The 18100-nt window shown below is 40.4% G+C and overlaps 4 protein-coding genes across 5 annotated transcripts in view; 2 read left to right on the top strand and 2 right to left on the bottom strand.

The window, feature by feature from the left end:
* The window catches only part of commd4 (COMM domain containing 4), an 8660-nt gene extending 6512 nt beyond the window's left edge, over positions 1-2148 (top strand). The window contains exons 5-8 of the mRNA XM_014003444.1: positions 733-852; positions 1243-1323; positions 1421-1597; positions 1737-2148. Of these exons, the coding sequence (XP_013858898.1) occupies positions 733-852; positions 1243-1323; positions 1421-1597; positions 1737-1777 (419 nt within the window). The 3' untranslated portion in view covers positions 1778-2148. The remainder of the gene's footprint in view (positions 1-732; positions 853-1242; positions 1324-1420; positions 1598-1736) is intronic.
* A 208-nt stretch (positions 2149-2356) lies between these two features.
* Positions 2357-5900, top strand: neil1 (nei-like DNA glycosylase 1). 2 transcript variants are annotated; one of them, XM_014003640.1, is made up of 10 exons: positions 2357-2548; positions 3164-3625; positions 3724-3843; positions 4719-4815; positions 4901-4985; positions 5056-5177; positions 5250-5277; positions 5347-5414; positions 5488-5689; positions 5775-5900. In XM_014003640.1, exons 2-10 carry the CDS (start codon positions 3183-3185, stop codon positions 5816-5818), a joined length of 1209 nt encoding a protein of 402 aa, XP_013859094.1. In that variant the 5' UTR covers positions 2357-2548; positions 3164-3182; the 3' UTR covers positions 5819-5900. The 2 variants fall into 2 exon arrangements, with proteins under 2 accessions (XP_013859094.1, XP_013859095.1); XM_014003641.1 differs by lacking the exon at positions 2357-2548 and having other exon boundaries at positions 3158-3625.
* On the bottom strand, positions 5848-16283 carry man2c1 (mannosidase, alpha, class 2C, member 1). The gene is made up of 26 exons (XM_014003635.1): positions 16093-16283; positions 15021-15146; positions 14815-14938; positions 14665-14735; positions 14410-14587; positions 14135-14324; positions 13487-13593; positions 13302-13412; positions 13117-13209; positions 12911-13027; positions 12735-12830; positions 12473-12618; positions 12070-12193; positions 10869-10990; positions 10705-10790; positions 10484-10630; positions 10322-10401; positions 10152-10246; positions 9637-9741; positions 9401-9557; positions 9177-9320; positions 8429-8538; positions 6646-6725; positions 6419-6561; positions 6228-6331; positions 5848-6119 (listed from the first exon to the last, which is right to left on the bottom strand). Exons 1-26 carry the CDS (start codon positions 16191-16193, stop codon positions 6008-6010), a joined length of 3069 nt encoding a protein of 1022 aa, XP_013859089.1. The 5' UTR covers positions 16194-16283; the 3' UTR covers positions 5848-6007.
* Positions 16284-16365: 82 nt separating this feature from the next.
* ca12 (carbonic anhydrase XII) overlaps positions 16366-18100 on the bottom strand; it is a 15326-nt gene continuing 13591 nt past the window's right edge. The window contains exon 11 of the mRNA XM_014003639.1: positions 16366-17750. Within this exon, the coding sequence (XP_013859093.1) occupies positions 17672-17750 (79 nt within the window). The 3' untranslated portion in view covers positions 16366-17671. The remainder of the gene's footprint in view (positions 17751-18100) is intronic.

Genomic DNA, 18100 nt, shown 5'->3' with positions numbered 1-18100 from the left:
AAGCAGGAGGAAATTACAAGCAAACGCACCGAGCAGCCTTGCAAAATCTGGTCACAGCAGTTTGGGAAGAAAATGGCAGCAGCTGCTGATGAAATGTCAACATCCCTACATAAACATACAATTAAAGAGACTCCATAAAGGGGTTTACTACACCTTTCTTTAAAAAAAATCCAGAGGAATCTTGGTCAAATATCAGAACTGAAGAGTCACAACACTTTTAAAACTTCGCTCTTTTTAATTTTTTTGTTTATACAATACTGTATAAAAACAATTTCTAGTAATTGTCCAGCTTATCATCAGGACAGAGTTCAAACAAAACAAAACTGTGTACTAAAATGGTCCACTTAAGCTTTCCAGGCCTGCCATTTATTGTCTTAATTCTGTTGTAGAAAACAGTTAAWATCCTGTATCCCTTATAAAGCTTCTGCTGTCAAAACTACTAGGGATTATTAAAAGGAGCTGATGCAAAACAGGTGTTCCCACTAATACGACTGATCTGTTTTCATTAACAAAATCTGTTACAAAACGTCCTACCAGTTTTTTTTTAGCAATAAATCACATCTTACACACTTTTTTTAGGTTGTATCACTTTTATAAGTTGATGTTATCACTTTCTGTTAATAATGTTGTGTGTTTGAACAAGATATATTTCATTAGTTTGAGCTAAATATAAAATTACCATGAGTTGCTTTTTGTTTAAAGTATTTCATTTTATCTCGACTCTTCTTTCAGACAGTGGAGACATCAAAGCAAGCGTGGCTGTGCTCAGCTTTATTTTGTCCAGCGCAGCGAAGCATGATGTCGACAGCGACTCTCTGACCAGTGAGCTGCAGCAGCTTGGGCTGCCGAAAGGTTGGTGTTTGTGGTTGTTTCTTTGGCTGCTTGATTTCAGAAAATAAATAAATAAAAATTGTGCTGCTTTATAAGAAAATAAAACAACCACAGAGTGGTGTTTGCAATGCTGAGATTTTTTTTTTTTTGGCGGTTAAAAATATTCAATTAAATTTATGGATGGTTTGATGTTTAAGAACTTCAATTTTTTTCTTACAACTATCTTTTAAAGCTTTTTGTTTTACAGACTTAATGTCTCTGTCATTGTTGTGGTCAGCCATTTTTTTAGTCACTTGTCATAGTTTTAGAAGCATTTATTCTGTTTTTTCAGACATTGATACATATTGAAAACCATTGGATTTGTAAAATAAATTGTATTAAAATTTTAGTAAAACGTTTTCGTTTTCTTAGAACACACTACGGGGCTTTGCAAATCCTATGAAGACAAGCACGCTGCACTTCAGAACAAATTAAGGGAAACCAGCTTGAGATGTAAGTTTTTCTGTCAGACTTCCTCATCTGAAACCAGAAGTCAAACATTGATGCTGACTCAGTGTTGTCATCTATTCTGCACTGTGATGGTCTCCAGTAGGACGACTCGACTCTGTGTCCTGGCGTGTTGATTACACTCTGAGCTCGAGTGACCTCCGAGAAGTGAATGAACCGTTGATCCAGCTGAAACTGCAGACGCAGGGTGATGCGCCAGGCTCATCTGAGACGACAGTTGTTTCCGTCTCTGCTGACAAATTCAGAGTATTGCTTTCTGGTCAGTTTCATTTTCCTTTCGTTGAATTTGCACCTTTTTTCTCCTCACTGATCTCTCCACTGCAAARCCATTTTAATAATCTGAATATTACTGTAGGATTTACGTCATGTCTCTGTGKTTTTTTTTCTCTCTTTTACAGAGCTTAAACAAGCCCAGGCTATGATGAATGCACTGCAATAAACACCGGATAACAAATATTTAATCAAGAACGGGACACAACTGATGCTGATAAACTGCCAACAGTGCCAATATTATATAATCTTGTACAAAATTATCTATTTGCTTAAAACTGGTAACATATAATGTGAGGAGAAAGCCTCTTTTCCTGCTTGATTGTATTAATATTAAAGTATTTTTCTACCAGAATACTAAGAATTGGTAGAAATGTTTCTAGACAGATTTGTCACTGAGCTAAAACACATAATGTATGTTTTTTAATTTTTATTTTGCTGTAAAATCTTATCATATTACTTGATACGTTTTGCTTATAATTTATAATTTTTGTTTTACTTTTAAACGGCTGTAATAAAATGTGAAATTCTTTACTTCCATCCTTGTCTCCGCGCCTACAATTCCCATCATGCATCGGTGGACCACTTTGCCGGAAATGTCAAGTTTCTGCATTATTTTCTGATTAAGGAAAAAAAAGCCTGGTGGTTGGTTTTACATTCATAGTTATTATCTTAGCTATGTCAACGTGTTTCTACGAAAAGATGACAAAAAAAAGGATCGCACAGAAACGTGAAAACCTGGAGATCTCGCGATATTTCCAAATGTTGACTCCGGAGGTTGCACAACTTATTTGTACAAATACTGAATAAGAAAAACATTTTCTTTCCAAATTTTTACTAATGGCAGCAGCTCTTAAATACCTGTATGCATGTTTTAAGTAGTTGCATAAAGAATAAGAACGCAACTCGTTTCGCTGAAAGCTTGTATTTCCTGGTTTGGGTGAGTTTATCCCATCTGACAGTGCGTTTAATTTATTGGTGATTTTATTTCTTTAGATTGTTTATTGAATGGTAAATACGCTATTTTTTTCATCGCACGCCAGCTAAAGACAGGCGATATGCTATTGCTCGTCTGTCTGTCCCTGTCTGTTAGCAAAACATCTTAAAAAACATTGGACGAATTTGAATGAAACTTGCAGAATGTAATCAGGGGGAGATCTACAACTGATTAACTTCTGGAGTCAATGAGATTGAAGATGGCTGCTAAAATATAGCCACGATTTGTAGTCAACTCTGCTTGTCTTTTAGCAAAAAGTCAACCACTGGATGGATCATAATAAACCTTTCAGGAAACATCATATGATTAACTTTGGAGTCAGTCTGATTCAAGATGGCCACCACATCTAATCAACATTAGAGTTTAACAGATATTTAAACTTWTGTGGTAGTAGCTGAGCATTATTAGTTTACAGTCTATCTGCTTATACTTAGGTGAGGTTATAACTGAAACACATTGACACATTTGGCTTGATAAATAAGCATGCATGTGTAATATAAACAGAGTTGATTACAGTCTGGTACAACAGGATGTAATCAGTTGTTTAACTCTCCACAGATGTATATGTTCTGTCAAAATGCCCGAAGGACCCGAGCTCCATTTGGCCAGCCTGTATGTGAACAAGATGTGCGACGGAGTGGTGTTCTCCGGACCGGTCATAAAATCTGACGTCAGCAAAAATCCTGAWGTGCCCTTCACCTGTGAGGCGTATCGCATCACAGCCACTTCCAGAGGGAAGGAAGTCAAGCTGACGCTGACGCCCGTCAAGAGCGATGACGCTCCGGCAGGACAAGCGTCTCAACCCACGGACGTAGTCTTTCGCTTTGGCATGTCGGGTTATTTCCGCTTCACCCCAGAGGATGAGCTGCCCAAGCACGCTCATCTGCGATTTTATACCCAGGAGAAACCCCGCAGAGTGCTGAGCTTTGTGGACACACGCAGGTTTGGCAGCTGGGAGCCCAGTGGAAACTGGCAGCCTGACAGAGGGCCCTGTGTCATGTTTGAGTATCAAAGCTTTAGGTCTGCAACACTGATCGGCTCATCTGCAGAACCAAAAACACTGTCTTCACACTCACGAGCACTACTGTATTAATGCATTTCTTACCATTATTTTGCAGAGAGAACATCTTGTCACACCTGAGCGATCGAGCTTTTGACCGACCGATTTGTGAAGTCCTGCTGAATCAAAAGTACTTCAACGGTATCGGGAACTACCTGAGAGCTGAAATCCTCTACAGGTGATGAGCATTTATAAACATTATAAACGACACAAATAGAAACTGGATGTGCACTCTTTTTTTAAATAGTCAGGGATGGTAACAAATGATGGAAGGGGCCACAATTTTATTGTTGACCCTACCAGAGGGCCATAGAGCTGCACATTAATGAATCTGAAAATCTGCTCATTTTAGCTGTTTTAATCTCAGAGCAATCCTTCATATCATGTAAATTTTTATATACTCCCACCTCATTCTAACTGTTGATTAGTTGAACCAAGTCAGCCTCTCTCTCTGTGTGTGTGTTTGCATGTTTTTGCTACCTGGTGGGGACAATTTCTGAACATTTTCCTGGTGCACACAGCCTGGTGAGGACCCACTGTTCCTTATGGGGACAAAAGTCCAGTCCCCATTGGGGGAAATACCATTGGTGGTTCAGGAGTTTGGTTTAGGACAAATGTGTAATTTGAGTTTAGTTTAGGTTTAGGATCAGGTGTGTACCTGTGAGGTTAGGTTTAGGATCAGGGTTAGGCTGTAGAAATTATCGGTAAAGTAATGTAAGTCAATGCAAATTCCCCATGAGGATAGAAGGACCAATGTGTGTGGTCTGTTTGTTGACGAGCTTCTGAGAGCAGCCTTTTGTATTTGATAAGTTTCTGTTCTTGTGAGATTCTTTTTTAATTATTTATTTTGTTTTATGTATTTTCTTTGCAGGGGGAGATGTTCAGGATTTTGAGAAATAAAACCAAACTATTCCCATGAATTTCAAGGTTTTTCTCATGAATAGTCACTTTCTAATATGTGGGAAGCTGTTAAAACTAAATCTTTCTAGTAACAAACAAAAAAATCTTGTTCTGAAAAACAATTGGTCCAAAGTGTTTTTTTTTTCTTTTTAGGTCAAGTATTCCACCCTTTGTGTGTGCCCGTGGTGTACTGGAAGGCCTTGACGCCCATGACTCATGTGAGAAGCCATTGAAGAAAGAGTTCACAAAGGTGACGCATATTTTACAGAGAGAGAGAGAGAAAAAAAGCACTGCATTGTCTAACTATCTGCTTTCATTCCTCCCAAAAATGTCAGAAAACGAAAACAAAAGATGTGAAACAGGAGGCCGGTGACCTGCTCAGGCTTTGTCACACTGTACCTCTAGAAGTGGTCAACTTAGGTCAGTTCTTATACACTTTACTGTCTGATTCCATCATAAAAAGCCACACATGATACATTTTATATTTTAGGTGGTAAAGGTTATGACCCAGAGAAGGCAGACTACTCCAGCTTTCAGGCATGGCTGCAGTGTTATTATGTGGATGGAATGAAAACTCTCCGGGACCACAATGGCAGAACAGTGTGGTTTAAAGTGAGTTGGGCTTTTATATAGTACATATTTGCCACCAGATTTTCTCTGACAAACTGTTTGGGTTTGTTTCAGGGAGATCCAGGCCCCATGGCTCCCAAAGGTAAGAAAAAATGCCTGACTCTTGTTGAAGCTCACATAAGAATCTGACGTTGACGTTTTGTCTGGGAAGGTTCAAAGTCATCCAAGGCTAAAAAGAGAGTAAAGAAAGAGGATGATGGTGACTACACAGGCAAGAAGGTAAAAAACAAAAGCCGTACTTGTTTTAAAAATTTAGCTGAGCAGTAGAAGCTAACAGGTTTGATTTGTTTAGGCGGTCATAAGTCATTCTGAAAGCACAACAAAGAAAAGGGTAGTCAAAAAGGAAACGCCGCCAAAAAAAGAAAAGAGCGTACCCCTGAAGGAAGTCATATCAAAGACAGGAAAGTCTGAAAAGACCCAGGAAGTAATACCACCGAGTGAAACAAGAGCAAGTTCACGTAAGAGGAAGAGCAGTGGTGCAGAACAAAATGCAGGTAAACTCATCAGATCTGAGTTTATAAAGTTTTTTTTTCCTGTTGTTTCTCATCTAATAAATAAAAACGGCTGTTTTTGTTGCAGGTCAGAGACGAAGTGGGAGAGCGACCAGAAAGAACAGCAAATAAAAACAAAAAAGGAGGCATCACTCTATAAATGCTTTTATACCTTGAATTATTTTTTAATAAAGTACCTATTTTAATTACAAAACCTGCCATAGTAAAGCTGTTTCACATTATTTCTGTCTTCGTCTCCCAACAACCAATTATCCTGGAACTTCAAAGCGTCAAAACGCTGCGCTGAAAAAAAAAAAAAGGTCACAAAACGAGCAGGAGTGTCACAATTTCAAAGGGCCTGAAGCTCAGAGAAATTCCCTGCGGCGTGATGCGTGCCGGCCGGGTGGCGTCTCGCCTCTCCAAGAGATCGCAACTGAAAGAGAAAACAGACGGAGTGGGTTTGTTTTCAGGAAACGATGCTAAAAAAAAAGAAAAGAAGTTCAGACAGGAACACATTGAAAAGTAAAATCGAAGCACTTACTGCCAGGCTTCCTTGACTGGAAGGTTGATGTGCAGAGCTGCAGTGACGCTGCCACCGTGTGACTCGTAAAGACGCACGACAAGCATCCCCTTCCCMTCCTCAGCCTGGTAATGTAAACCATAGCACTCATTCAGATCTAGCTTTCCACACAACTGCTGCTTTTTAAAAAATCCCTCTGATGTGTAATTTACCTGTTTAATGGTCTCCAGTATGACTGATGAAGGGCTGACAGAGAAGGCGCTCCAGGGTTCAGTTTCAGGGTGACATGGAACCAGCCTCAGGGGGRAATTGAGGTTGTAGGCACACTGGATAACAGATGCATCTTGGAAGGAGCCTATGCAAAAAACATATGTTTTACATATGTTTAACGAGTCTCTCCGGCTTGTACCGAAACATCAAACAGACTAATAAAACATACTTGCGTGAGGCATGATGGCGTATGTGAACTGGTGGGTCCCCATGTCAGCTGTGGCATCTGGGGCCTTAGGTGCTCTCAGCCTGAAATAATAATTTGACAAATATGATTACGTGAAAGTATTTTTTTTAATCTGGTGAGCTACGGTGTATGTCGGGGATGGGCAACTGGCGGCCTGCGGGCCACACCGACCTGCCAATAAGACACACCCCTGTCCCCCAAAACATAAAAAAACAAATCTTAACCACTCAGAGCAGCTTTTAGATTCTAAATACTGCGTTGTGTGCTTTTATTAAGTAAAAAAAAATTTTTTTTAGAGGTAGACCATTTGAATTTCTAGGCCAGGGGTCTGCAACCTACACAATTGAAAGAGCCATTTCTGCTACTTGACGCAAAAATAAGCTACAACTGTGATTATCAACAGGTGGTCCATGGGCCTTTTCTAGGCCTTTTCGTGAACCTTTCTGGCCAGTGGAGGTGACATTATAAAACAAAATAATAAATTGTGTATTTCATTGTTTATTATTATTTTTACACATCAGGACAAATAAAAATACTATACTCATGTAAAAAAAAATCTGTATATAGTTTATACCACATTTCATAAAAACTAGTACAACTGAACTATTCTGGCATGTTTTTTTTCTAATTCTTCTTATTATGTAGTCTTCAAATTCTTTAAAGGTAATTCTGATGGAGTTGAGAGAAAGATCATAGAAAGAAGTTAGATTATTTACCGGTAAGTAAAAAGCAGGCTAGCATGAGCTAATCAACATGTTTTACTTTTTGTATTAGTAGTATTGATCACATATTTGTATACAAATAATTTCTGTTGTGGTATAAAAACCAAAAAAATAAAATAAAATTCTGTTATGTTTGGCGTCGTTTTCAAAGAGCCAATGTAGAGGGACCAAAGGGCCACATGCGGCCCCAGAGCCGCAGGTTGCAGACCCCTGTTCTTGGCAAACCTTGACTAAAGCCTGAAACATACTCGCTCCGACGCCGACGGGTCGATACGCGGTCACATGGTTGATCGGCAGTCATTTTCGCACAAACCTTTCATAGTCCCTACGACACCCCCGCGCCGAGTTCAGGAAACCCCCCTCCCTGAAACATGTCACTGCATGGAGTTCCCCCGCAACAGCCGATAATGCAGAAAAATAGTCAGATTCGTCACTCACCCGACGTATTTATTCACATCTGTCCTGGTTTAGCTCCAGTTTTTATCAGTCAGATTCCTCCGTGCACAACGTCTGTTTTATCTCCATTCATGAGTTTTTCACGGAATGACTATCTTTTTAAAACTCTACTTCCTGGTGTCGGCTCTGGGAGAGAGTCGGGGTTTTTTCCCCCTCTTTTTTTTTACCGAATGCAGCAGTGCATTCAGCACAAACAAACAGGCCAATTAGTTTTTCACGGTTTGACTATCTTATAAAACTCTGCTTTCTAGTCTGGGAGCGAGTCGTTCTTTTTTCTTTTTTTTCCCCGAACGCAGCACAAACAAACATGCCCACGACCAATCAGACCAATCACACATTACCGTCGACACGGGAGGGGGGGCGGGGGGGGTTCAAAAAGTTCTGCCGGCGGGTTGTGCCTAAACGGGCTGTCGACACGACGCTGAGAAGCCCGGTGACGTAATTTTCGTCATTAAACTGCGGCAACCCGTGCCGACATCGGCAGTTCGCAGCGAGTATGTTTCAGGCTTAAGTATGCAGCACTATGTGGCCCCTTCCATCATTTAAGTTGCCCACCCCTGGTGTATGTGAACTGGTGGAAACCTCACAGAGACAGGGTCATTGTGTTCTTGTGGATGGAGTAACCGTATTTGGAGTCATTCAGGAGCGCGACTCCAAAGTTGTGCTCCGATAGGTCGGCCCATTTGTGACCCCAAACCTGGGGGGAAAAAAAAGAACAATAAGGACAACAATAAACGAAAGGCCTAGCATTGATCATCTTATGTTGAGAAATAAACGAGTTATAACTGTTTTAATTAAAACTTGAAATTTAGGTTTTGCACAATTTCAGAGTATTGTGACATCTCATCCACAGGATGTGTGTTGTGAGGAGTTCTCAGCTACTACCACTTTGATTTTTAGCTCAATATCTTTAAATTTTTCTTGCTTTGAAAGTTGGCCAGCTGTCATGAGAAGAATGCACTAAAGCAAGTTTTTAAATTTATTTAAATAAATTGATTTATGGAAATTTTGAAATGAATTGAAATACAKTTCAGAGAAACCATAAAACTATTTCACATTTAAACCTTTGGGGCCGGATAAAATGTTAACGAGGGCCAGATTTGGCCCACAGGCCTTTAGTTTGACATGTGGGATAAAGTGAATTTGGTTGACTCCAAAAGTAAAACAATTGTTGATCAGGTATAGCCAATAACTTTGTGAAAGTTTCATTAAAATCGCTTCAGTGGTTCATGAGATATTTTGCTAACACACAGGCTAGAACATTATTGTCCAACTTTAGGGTTCAAGCGATGCGTTTAAACCACCACACTCCTGGACACTGACAGTAAGTCGTACCTCAAACCTGGCCCAGTCCCATGACGTGTTCCAGTGAGTGGGTCTCTGCAGATGACCGAACTGGATCTCGTACGTTGCGTTGTTGCTGCGCACTCGCACTGGAAACTCAACTTTGAGGAACTTGTGTGACTCGGCCCATTGCACCTGAAATAGCAGCGAGGTGAATTTCTTGTTGGGATCTCTTTTTTTTAAATAAGCAGGAGCATTGCCACATGTCAGGGTACCTCGGTGTTGAACTTGATGTAAGGACACATGGCGTCCATGATGACCTCCTGCGTGACAGTGCTTTTGTCGCTGATCCTGAGGGTGAAGCCGACGCTGCCTCGAAGCCCACCCGAGGACACCACCTGAGCAGGATGCACCACTTCCAGCACGGACTTCCTGTAGAGTCCGTTTTCAGTGTTTGTTTAACAGATTCCTGTGTGACGCATCACAATGTGCTGATAGTAATGGCTTTGACCTTGTCTGAAGATGGTAGTCCATCACATCCCAGGCGTCCCAGTACAGGGGGACATCATCAAATATGACAAACTGGTTCCCAGCACCGCCATCAGAGACAGATTCTCTGAAACAAGCAGATAAGGTTGTTACTTATATGGTAACAGATGATGTTAAAGGGTGGGGTGGTGGTGGGGGGGTATTATGATTAARGTACAACTATATCTTGAGTTGCCATTTTCCAAAACTGATATTATATACAGTAATGTTGCTTCTTTTTTAACAACGCTCCTATGAAAGGTTGTAAACGGCATGAAGCATTGTTGTGAAGACATGCTGAAGTGGGAGTGCCGAAACAGTACGAGGTTCTTAAAGAAACAAAGGCCAATTTCAACGCGTTTAAAAATTATTTTTTAATATACACAGCATTTTCATAATAACTGAACGTAACATAGTTACTTGACTGTGGTACAGAATTAAAACTGTGTCTGGAAAATACATGATACCCTCACTTTAATATAGTTACATGTCATTTACCTGTTCGCATCAACCAAATACAGAGAAGCCAATGTGCCATCTTTGCTTACAACAGCCCGTAAAATCCCATTCTCCATAACAACAGAGCCGTCAGTCTGAAATATTTAAAAAACCCTGTTAGAAACACGAATGAGAGCAAATCAAACTTTATCTCTGTATAACGCAAACACCTGAGGAGTGACGGAAACTGGAGTCACAGACTGCGTCTCTTTGACAGGAGACACGCCGACRCTGGGAGCTCTTAGCAGAGCTGTAGAGTCACAAAACAACAGATATTAACTTGTAGTTTCAAGGCTTGGAAAGTGAGTTATTTTTTTTTTATTCAAACATACCCAGACCAGGTTTGTCCGTGTCGTCTGTAATCTGTACGACTTCATGGCGCTCCCACGGCAGAGAGTTGAACACAGCGGTGGAGCTGCCCTTCGGCTCCAAGGCTTCACAGGCCTCCCTGAGAAGTGCAGCACCTTCACTGTGGATATCTTCATCAAAGTGTCATTTACATATTAGCACAGCTCAGACATGAACAGACTGCTGTTATACTGAAATGTTGTACCTTTATAGTAATTTAGAGCATCCTCCACAACCATCCCAATGCAGCTGCCAGGAATCACATCATGGAACTGGTTTAAAAGCAGCAGCCTGTCAGAAGGAAGAAAACAAAACAAATATATCACGTTTAGTAGTAATTCTCCAGCCCAAATAAAGCGGTGTTCAAACCTCCAGAGCTGCTGCAGTTTTTCCACAGGATACTCAAACGTCTTGTTTCGACACAAGGCCAAACTGCAGGCGATCTCCACATCATGAAGCAGAGTCTCACACTGACGGTTCTCTCGTTTAATCTGAGGATAACAAAGGCTACATGAAAAGCAACAACATGCAGCTTCCAGAAGGATTTCATTAATCATGAGTGCTTATTTTTGTACATCGTGAAAAACCACTTCTTCAAGTTTTAAATTTAATCCCAGAAAAGTTGATAAATTATGTAGCATCATCTATTCTGAACACTTAATTTAAGATATTCTGCCATCCTCAGTGTTTATACCAGGGGTGTGCAAAGTTTTTCCCCCAGAGAGGGTCAAAATGAAAATCCTTGCCAGGGCTGCGGGCTTAATGCAATATTATAACACATGAAATGCAAATACTTTTCAGATTAAGTCATTTTGTTGTTTACGATTAAGCTAGCAATCAGTGCAATGGCCCAGAGTTTGGTTTTTTTTTAGCCCGTACACTTGGAGAAAGTTTGACGTACGGTCGGGCAGCAAAGGCTTACAGGACATTTCATAAACTGATAAAATATGGGTATTTGTGATTTTATAAAGTCTGAAAATCTATGTGTGCTTAAATCTAATCTAAATGTCTCTTGTTTTTAATCTTATAATTCAAAGATGCACCATGAGTAAACATTATTGTCATTGGGCCAATAGATGGAATGACTGAGTGAAAATACAGTGTTTCTGTAAAGTAACCTGGGCAAATGCTGGTGGGCCAAATCAAAAGGTTTGGTGGGCCAATTTTGGCCTGCGGACCCCAATTTGGGCACCTCTGTTTTACACTATTTACACTAACGTACCCGTTCACTCTCATTGATGCTGTTTTTGTAAACTGAACAATTAATAGTGTTCATAATTGCTAATGCTCTCATCAAAATTCCTGTCACAACAGACAACACTTTTTTTTCCAATAAATCTTGAGTTCAAAAAACTATTAGTTTTTCTTCTTTTTGACCATGAGTAAGTAAAGTTCAGTTCAAACTTTTAATGAGACTTCAGTCAGAGAGTTGCCTGATAGCAATATTGTTGATTTAAGTTTAATGAAGCTTCTAGTTTGAAWTTTTTTTTAAGTGCCAACTGGAGTTTTTTATATAAAATCAGAGTAGAACATTGTCCCTGTCTGAGGATGCTGCTCGCTCTGGTTCTACCTGCGCCTGGGTGGTGTAGGTGCCGTTGTGCAGCTCCAGGAAGAGCTCTCCGGTCCACGTGCACAGCAGGGCTGAGTCGGCCTGAAGCTGTGAGAAAAGCTCCGTGGGACTGGACATCTGGGTTCTGAGAAACACCCAGAGTTAGAGATGGAAGTGAGTAACACCACCTGCTATTCTTCATTGTTTATTCTGACTGAAACAGTGTCGTCAGTAGATGTGGCTCATATCCTCCTAAACTATAAACAATATTTGAAGCATTCTGCTTCACGTTGTTACGAGCATCATCCCAGACATAACATAATGTGGCTGCGTCAGTTTAAAACTACTGAGTAATTTATGAATAAAAAGGGTTTCCTGCTCAGTTTGGGCGTGGCTTTGGTTCCAGTTAGTGATGAGAACCGACCTGGGGAGTCCATCTGTGTCTTGGACCAGACGAAGTCTGTCTATCATCTGCTGCGTGGGTCCACCGCCCCCGTCCCCGAAGCCAAACAGAGCGGCGCTGTGGTTGGCTCTGCCTTTGTCTTTGTTGTTTTTCACAGTTTTAACAAGCTGTGGCCCAAAAAAAAAAAAAGCCACAAGATACAAAAAATAAAAATAAACATTGTACAACGTGTGAACTCACCGCCCTGCCCCACCAGATTCAACATTCTGTGTGCGCAACTCACATCTTCAACTTTCCCTTTCATTTCGTAGGAATTTCCAGGTGGGAAGTGAGTTAAAACCTTAGAACCATCAAGACCTTCCCAGAAAAATGTGTTGTGCTTTGGGGCAAAAAAAGGGTCAAAACTGAAATATTAAACTTTCAACGTGTTTTTAAAGCAAATACGGATCTTTCACTTACAGGAAAGGTGTTAATCAGATTCCAGCTGAGCTTCTGTGTCAGGAAATTAGAAATGCCACATCCCTGCATTATTTGAGGWAGCTGGGCGGAGTAGCCAAAAGTATCTGGAAGCCAGAACTGCAGAACAGCAGGCAAAGATTTGCTTTTAAAATCAGAACATAGATGGGATTATTTCAGGGTTTTGTACACGTTTTAAGAAATACTACCTCTTTGCAGTACATGCCAAACTCTTGGTTAAAGAAGCGCTGGCCCTGCAGGAACTGTCGAACCATGGACTCACCTGAGGGCAGATTCCCATCCTGAAAGGCGAAATGTTACTTAGGTTCAGAATGTCAGCTGACCTATGAATGCAATTCAAAAGGTCCAAAATATCATTTATTATTAAGTTTACCATTTCCACCCATGTTCCTCCCACAGGTATAAACTGGCCCGTCTTCACGTAATGCTGAATCTTGGAGAAGAGTCCTGGGTACCAGCTCTTGACCCAATGGAACTGCTGGGCCTGAAGACATGAAATCAGAGTCAAAACCAGATCCAAAAACCTACTAAAGTAAAACCACGTTAGTGAGGAACAACCTGAGAGCAAGTGAAGACAAACTCTGGGTTCTTCTCCATTAAACTGACCGCCGTCACCCAACTTCGGCCGCATTTACGGATCGTCTCTTCGTACGGCCAGAGCCAGGCTGTGGATTGAAAGTTATATATATATATATGAACTATTTTTTAGCAAAACTGGAGGGAGCCGAGACTGTAGACAGGCACTGGAACTAACAGCCCAAAATCTTAGGATCTGTTGCCTTTTCATGCCAAACTTCATTTATCTTAGTTGTATGAATCTTAGAATGTAGACATTTGGTCAAACCTTGAAACTAACATTACGCACAAGTCTATGCAACACTGTAAGATGCTGCACTCAGAGACTACCACATCAAATTTTAGGACTCCATCTGTAAAACTGACAGAGTCGCAGCCATTTTTATTTTTGGCTAACGTCGATTATTACATGTGGCAGCCATCTTTGAGCTGGATTGGCTCCAAAAGATAATCCATTAGAGATGTATATCCAATGATTACTTCTCTGATCAGTCCAGTGAATCATAAGATATTTAGGTCTCAGCTAAATYAGTTTATAGTGACAGCTTCTTGAGTTAACTGAAAAAAACAGCTCATTGCTATTTATATACCTGTTTTCTTATAAAGTAGTGATAAAATGAGCATAAAGACCTGAGTCTATGTGGCAGTGACCCATGGCATGAACAGTGTGCTGGCTTTCTCCGTTGCGCTGGTTGAAGAACTTCCGAGCCAGACTGTGAGCTTTAGAGAAGGAGCCRGTATCAAACGGGTCGCAGAGGTTCACCATCTCGTTGACGGTGAACAGGGCCTGGTAGCCTCGCTGTTCCCCCTCTCCCAGCTCCTGTTTGAGCAGGTTTTAAAGTTCACGTTAGTTGAAGGTTCCCTCTCTAACRTGAGCGTCATGTGTTATTTTTGAGGGGTAATACCTTAACGATGTCAACCAGCATCTCGAATTCAATCAGCAGGTTCAGGACGTCCCTGTTGAATATAACCAACTCAGCTTTCTGAACTGAAAACTTCCTGTTTGGGTCGGGAGCTGCAATCTGGGAGCCTTGACCAGCGCCAAAAAGTCCATTACAGGCCATTTCCACATACAGGGTGACACTGAGTGAGGGAAGCATAAAAACAAGAAGTTCAAAAGAAGCAGGAGTAACATTAATGTCTGAATATACTCAGCTGACCTGTGGGGCTTGTCATCTTTCAAACACTCTGTCAAGATGTAGCTCGTTTTTTCACCTTCTTTGGTCAGTCCCTGCAGGGTTACAGTCACATGTTACACCCTGCGAGCTCAGTCTGCACATTTTTACCAGACAAGCAGCTGCTGACTTAACCTGAACCGGCTGTCCGTCTCTCCAAATCATTCCCTCCCCATCACTTTCCCAGAGGAGATGCACCTCCTTCCCTCTCCAGGATTCAGGGATCCTCAAGGAGACTTTAAACCAGCAAGTCCACCACCTTCAACAATCAGTACACTTGGGTCAGAGCCATAAAAGAAACAACCCGAAGGTCGTAAAAAGTCTGGAAAATAATCACTCACGTCGGTCCAAAGGTACCACCGATTTCGTAAGGTTCGAAGTTCTGCTCCGAGGCTTCGCTGAACGTGATTCTGTCCGGAGTAAGGAAGGCGGCGATGCTTTCCACGGGGCAAGACTTCCCATAAAGCCTGCAGAGACGTGTAAAAAGCAGAGTCACACTTAATGCAACCACTTAAGTTATAATCCTAAATTAATTGGCAGTGTTTAAAATATGTAGTTTTAGATTATACAAAGACTGATTTGATTGTTTTAATTGAGTCGACTGTTATTTTGATGTTTTAATTCTGATTTCTGTAAGGCCATCTTGTGAGTTTTGAAAGGCACCTATAAATAAAATATAGTATTATTATTTACATTATTTGATCTCTTTAACTCCTTCAAACACTTTGTAGTCTTTCAGTTTACAGGACATCAGCTTCATTTCCCTTAACGCTTCTATTTGTTTTTTTTTTAAATCTCATGTATCATATTAGTTTCATTGTCTCCTTATGCATCCCTTTGTCTTTTTTGCCTTCTTTAATCGCGTGTCCTTCCTTATATATTTTATAAACCTTTTTAGTCTCCTTCTGTATCTTTTGCCTCTTTATGCTCCCTTTTCATGTTTCCTTATGCTCCTTTATTGTCCTTTTATGTCTCTGCTGTGTTTTTTTGCCCATCTTTCTTCTCTGTCTCCATATTTTTCAAGTATTTTAGCAATAATCAAAGTTCACCAATTAGTCATTTGGACCCTTTTCCAGCAAATGTCAGCAAAACCACTCAGCAGCCTTCAAACTGCATGTTTTTCTTTGCAGAAAACACGTTTTTATGGTTTTCATATTGAATGAAAGTTTCTTTTTTAATGCACTGAGCTACAAGGGTTGTTTTGAGTTCACTTGTCTTATCRGTTAGACTGTAAATGCTTAACCTCCTTTCCTGTAAATTGTCCCATATAAATGCACCCAAATATGTATCTATTTGCAGGGTAAAACCCTAAAACCACGATAGATTGAGTTGTTATACGATTTGACTGAATTAGACATTAAAAACAAACGCTTGGTCCGTTCATTGAGCAGCTCTGAATGGAAGCAGCCTTACCTTCCTCTCAGATTGCAGTCAGTGAAATACACATCGGAGATAAACTTCTCGGCTCTCTCGAGGAGTGTGCGCCTGTTTTTCAGCACAGGTAAGTGAAACATCACGAAACACAAGCAAAGAACACCTGAAACTCTAAAGAAGCTGTGTGTGTGCAAAAGAAATGGACGTAAACAGCGTGAAAGATGAATCAGAAGCGTCACACAGAACCCGGAAGTAAACAAAGTGGGTTTTTTTTACACATTTTGACCACTAGATGGCGGTGCTGCTCCACATCTGAAAAACACAAAACAAACCCAGTTTATTCTTGTCTAAATATAAGACATTAACTGTATGTGTAAATAATCTTTATTTTGYATATGATAAAAGCAAACATAAAAATTATTCAGTGAAATTTAGAAGAAGTTTATTGAGTCATATGTAATTTAAAAATAATGAGAAAAGCAGACTCTTGGTGAATAAAAGTCAACAAAAACTTTAATTGTATTTGAAAACACATTGGGTTTTTATTTTATTTAATTTTTGTTTTACAGCAATTATTTCTAATTAGTACACACACATAAAAAAAACAAATTTTGACAACCACCACACAAATATTCCAAGTTACAAATATATCCTGACATGTGCCATAAMAATTCTGTTTTTAAAGAAAAAGAATGGTAACAGCAGATACACGTTGGTGCACGCAGCAATGTGCAGACAAAATTGCATTGGATTACTAGTGAATGATACTTTAATGAGGATGCGACACTGTCATCTCATGCTTATTTCACAAGTTTTCCTCATGGTTTTCAATTTTGAAGCATTAAAACATAGAACATAAATTCAGGAACATCTATGTGGCTCCAGAATAAATGCATAGATGGAGGCTGACAGTTTTTTGATGATATCGTAACTCTCCAGTAGGACCAGCTACACTCTCCCTGACAAACGCTGGTGTGCCGAGTCTTGTGATCAGACTGGGGTTAGGAGGCAGCCCACGTACAGGCTGTAAACACAAAAGCTTGATTTTCTCTCTCAGCATTACTCAGGGAAAGAGCTGTGTTTGTAGGCCTCTAAGCACCCTTTTATTATGAAATCCATAGCGCAATTCTAAGTACAGGGTTGGTGGACACGTGCGCAGCTTGTCCCTCGCGGGTCATGGTTGTTGACTCCTAACCCTCTATTGTTTGGACTGTGGTCGGGCTTCCCAGCGCGTCAGAACAGCACTGCGGAGTGAGTGCCATGATCTGATTTGACCTGAGATTCCCACCAGTTTAGTTCTAGCCCTACACTCTGCTTGCCTGGAAGCTTCTGTGCGGAGCAGCTCATCATACCGTGTCAGATTAATAGCATTAAACATCCAGCAGGGAGGCCAACTGTGTTCGGACTCACACAACAGCAAAGAAGTGCCTCTTTGTGGTTTAAGGGGAGGAAAAATTGTTTCCCAAAACCCTAAAGCTGCATGCAGAGTTAATTACTGAATGTTGCATGCACCCACAGCTGTCCAAAGGGCCAAAGGATGACTTCACTATAACACAATGAATGAAGACAGGACTATGGACTGATGGAGATCCTTTGAATCGAGGTCCAGAACAAAATCTTATACTCTTGAACCGTATTCGTCTCTGTCGCCAACGTTGTATGCAACATTTTTGCTTTTGTTCTGTTCAGCAGTAGATCTGAAACAGAAAAAAATAAAATAAAATAAAATAAAATGGCAGGGTCATTTACATGAATACGTACCTGAAGTGTAGTCTTTGTTCATGACCATGAAAGACGTCTGAATAAAGATTGATCATTTATGATACATAAACACCTTTTTCCCCTTTGACACAGTCTGATGCACAAAACCAGCAAACCATCTCAGTAAGTTTTGTCAAAGGCAATTGGATTTTTTTTTTTAAAGACATTTCACCTCTAATCTGAGGAGCTTTCCAAGTTAAAATACAGCATAAGTTTTTAACCTAGGAGGGTCAAAATGAACAAACTTGGGCCTATAGCCAAGAGCCAGTCTTGGTCAATACTTATT

The sequence above is a fragment of the Austrofundulus limnaeus genome, unplaced genomic scaffold (genome assembly GCF_001266775.1).
Source record: "Austrofundulus limnaeus strain Quisiro unplaced genomic scaffold, Austrofundulus_limnaeus-1.0 Scaffold19, whole genome shotgun sequence".
Classification (NCBI taxonomy): domain Eukaryota; kingdom Metazoa; phylum Chordata; class Actinopteri; order Cyprinodontiformes; family Rivulidae; genus Austrofundulus; species Austrofundulus limnaeus.
Note: the sequence above shows the minus strand (reverse complement) of the source record. Positions and strands in the feature narration are given on the sequence as shown.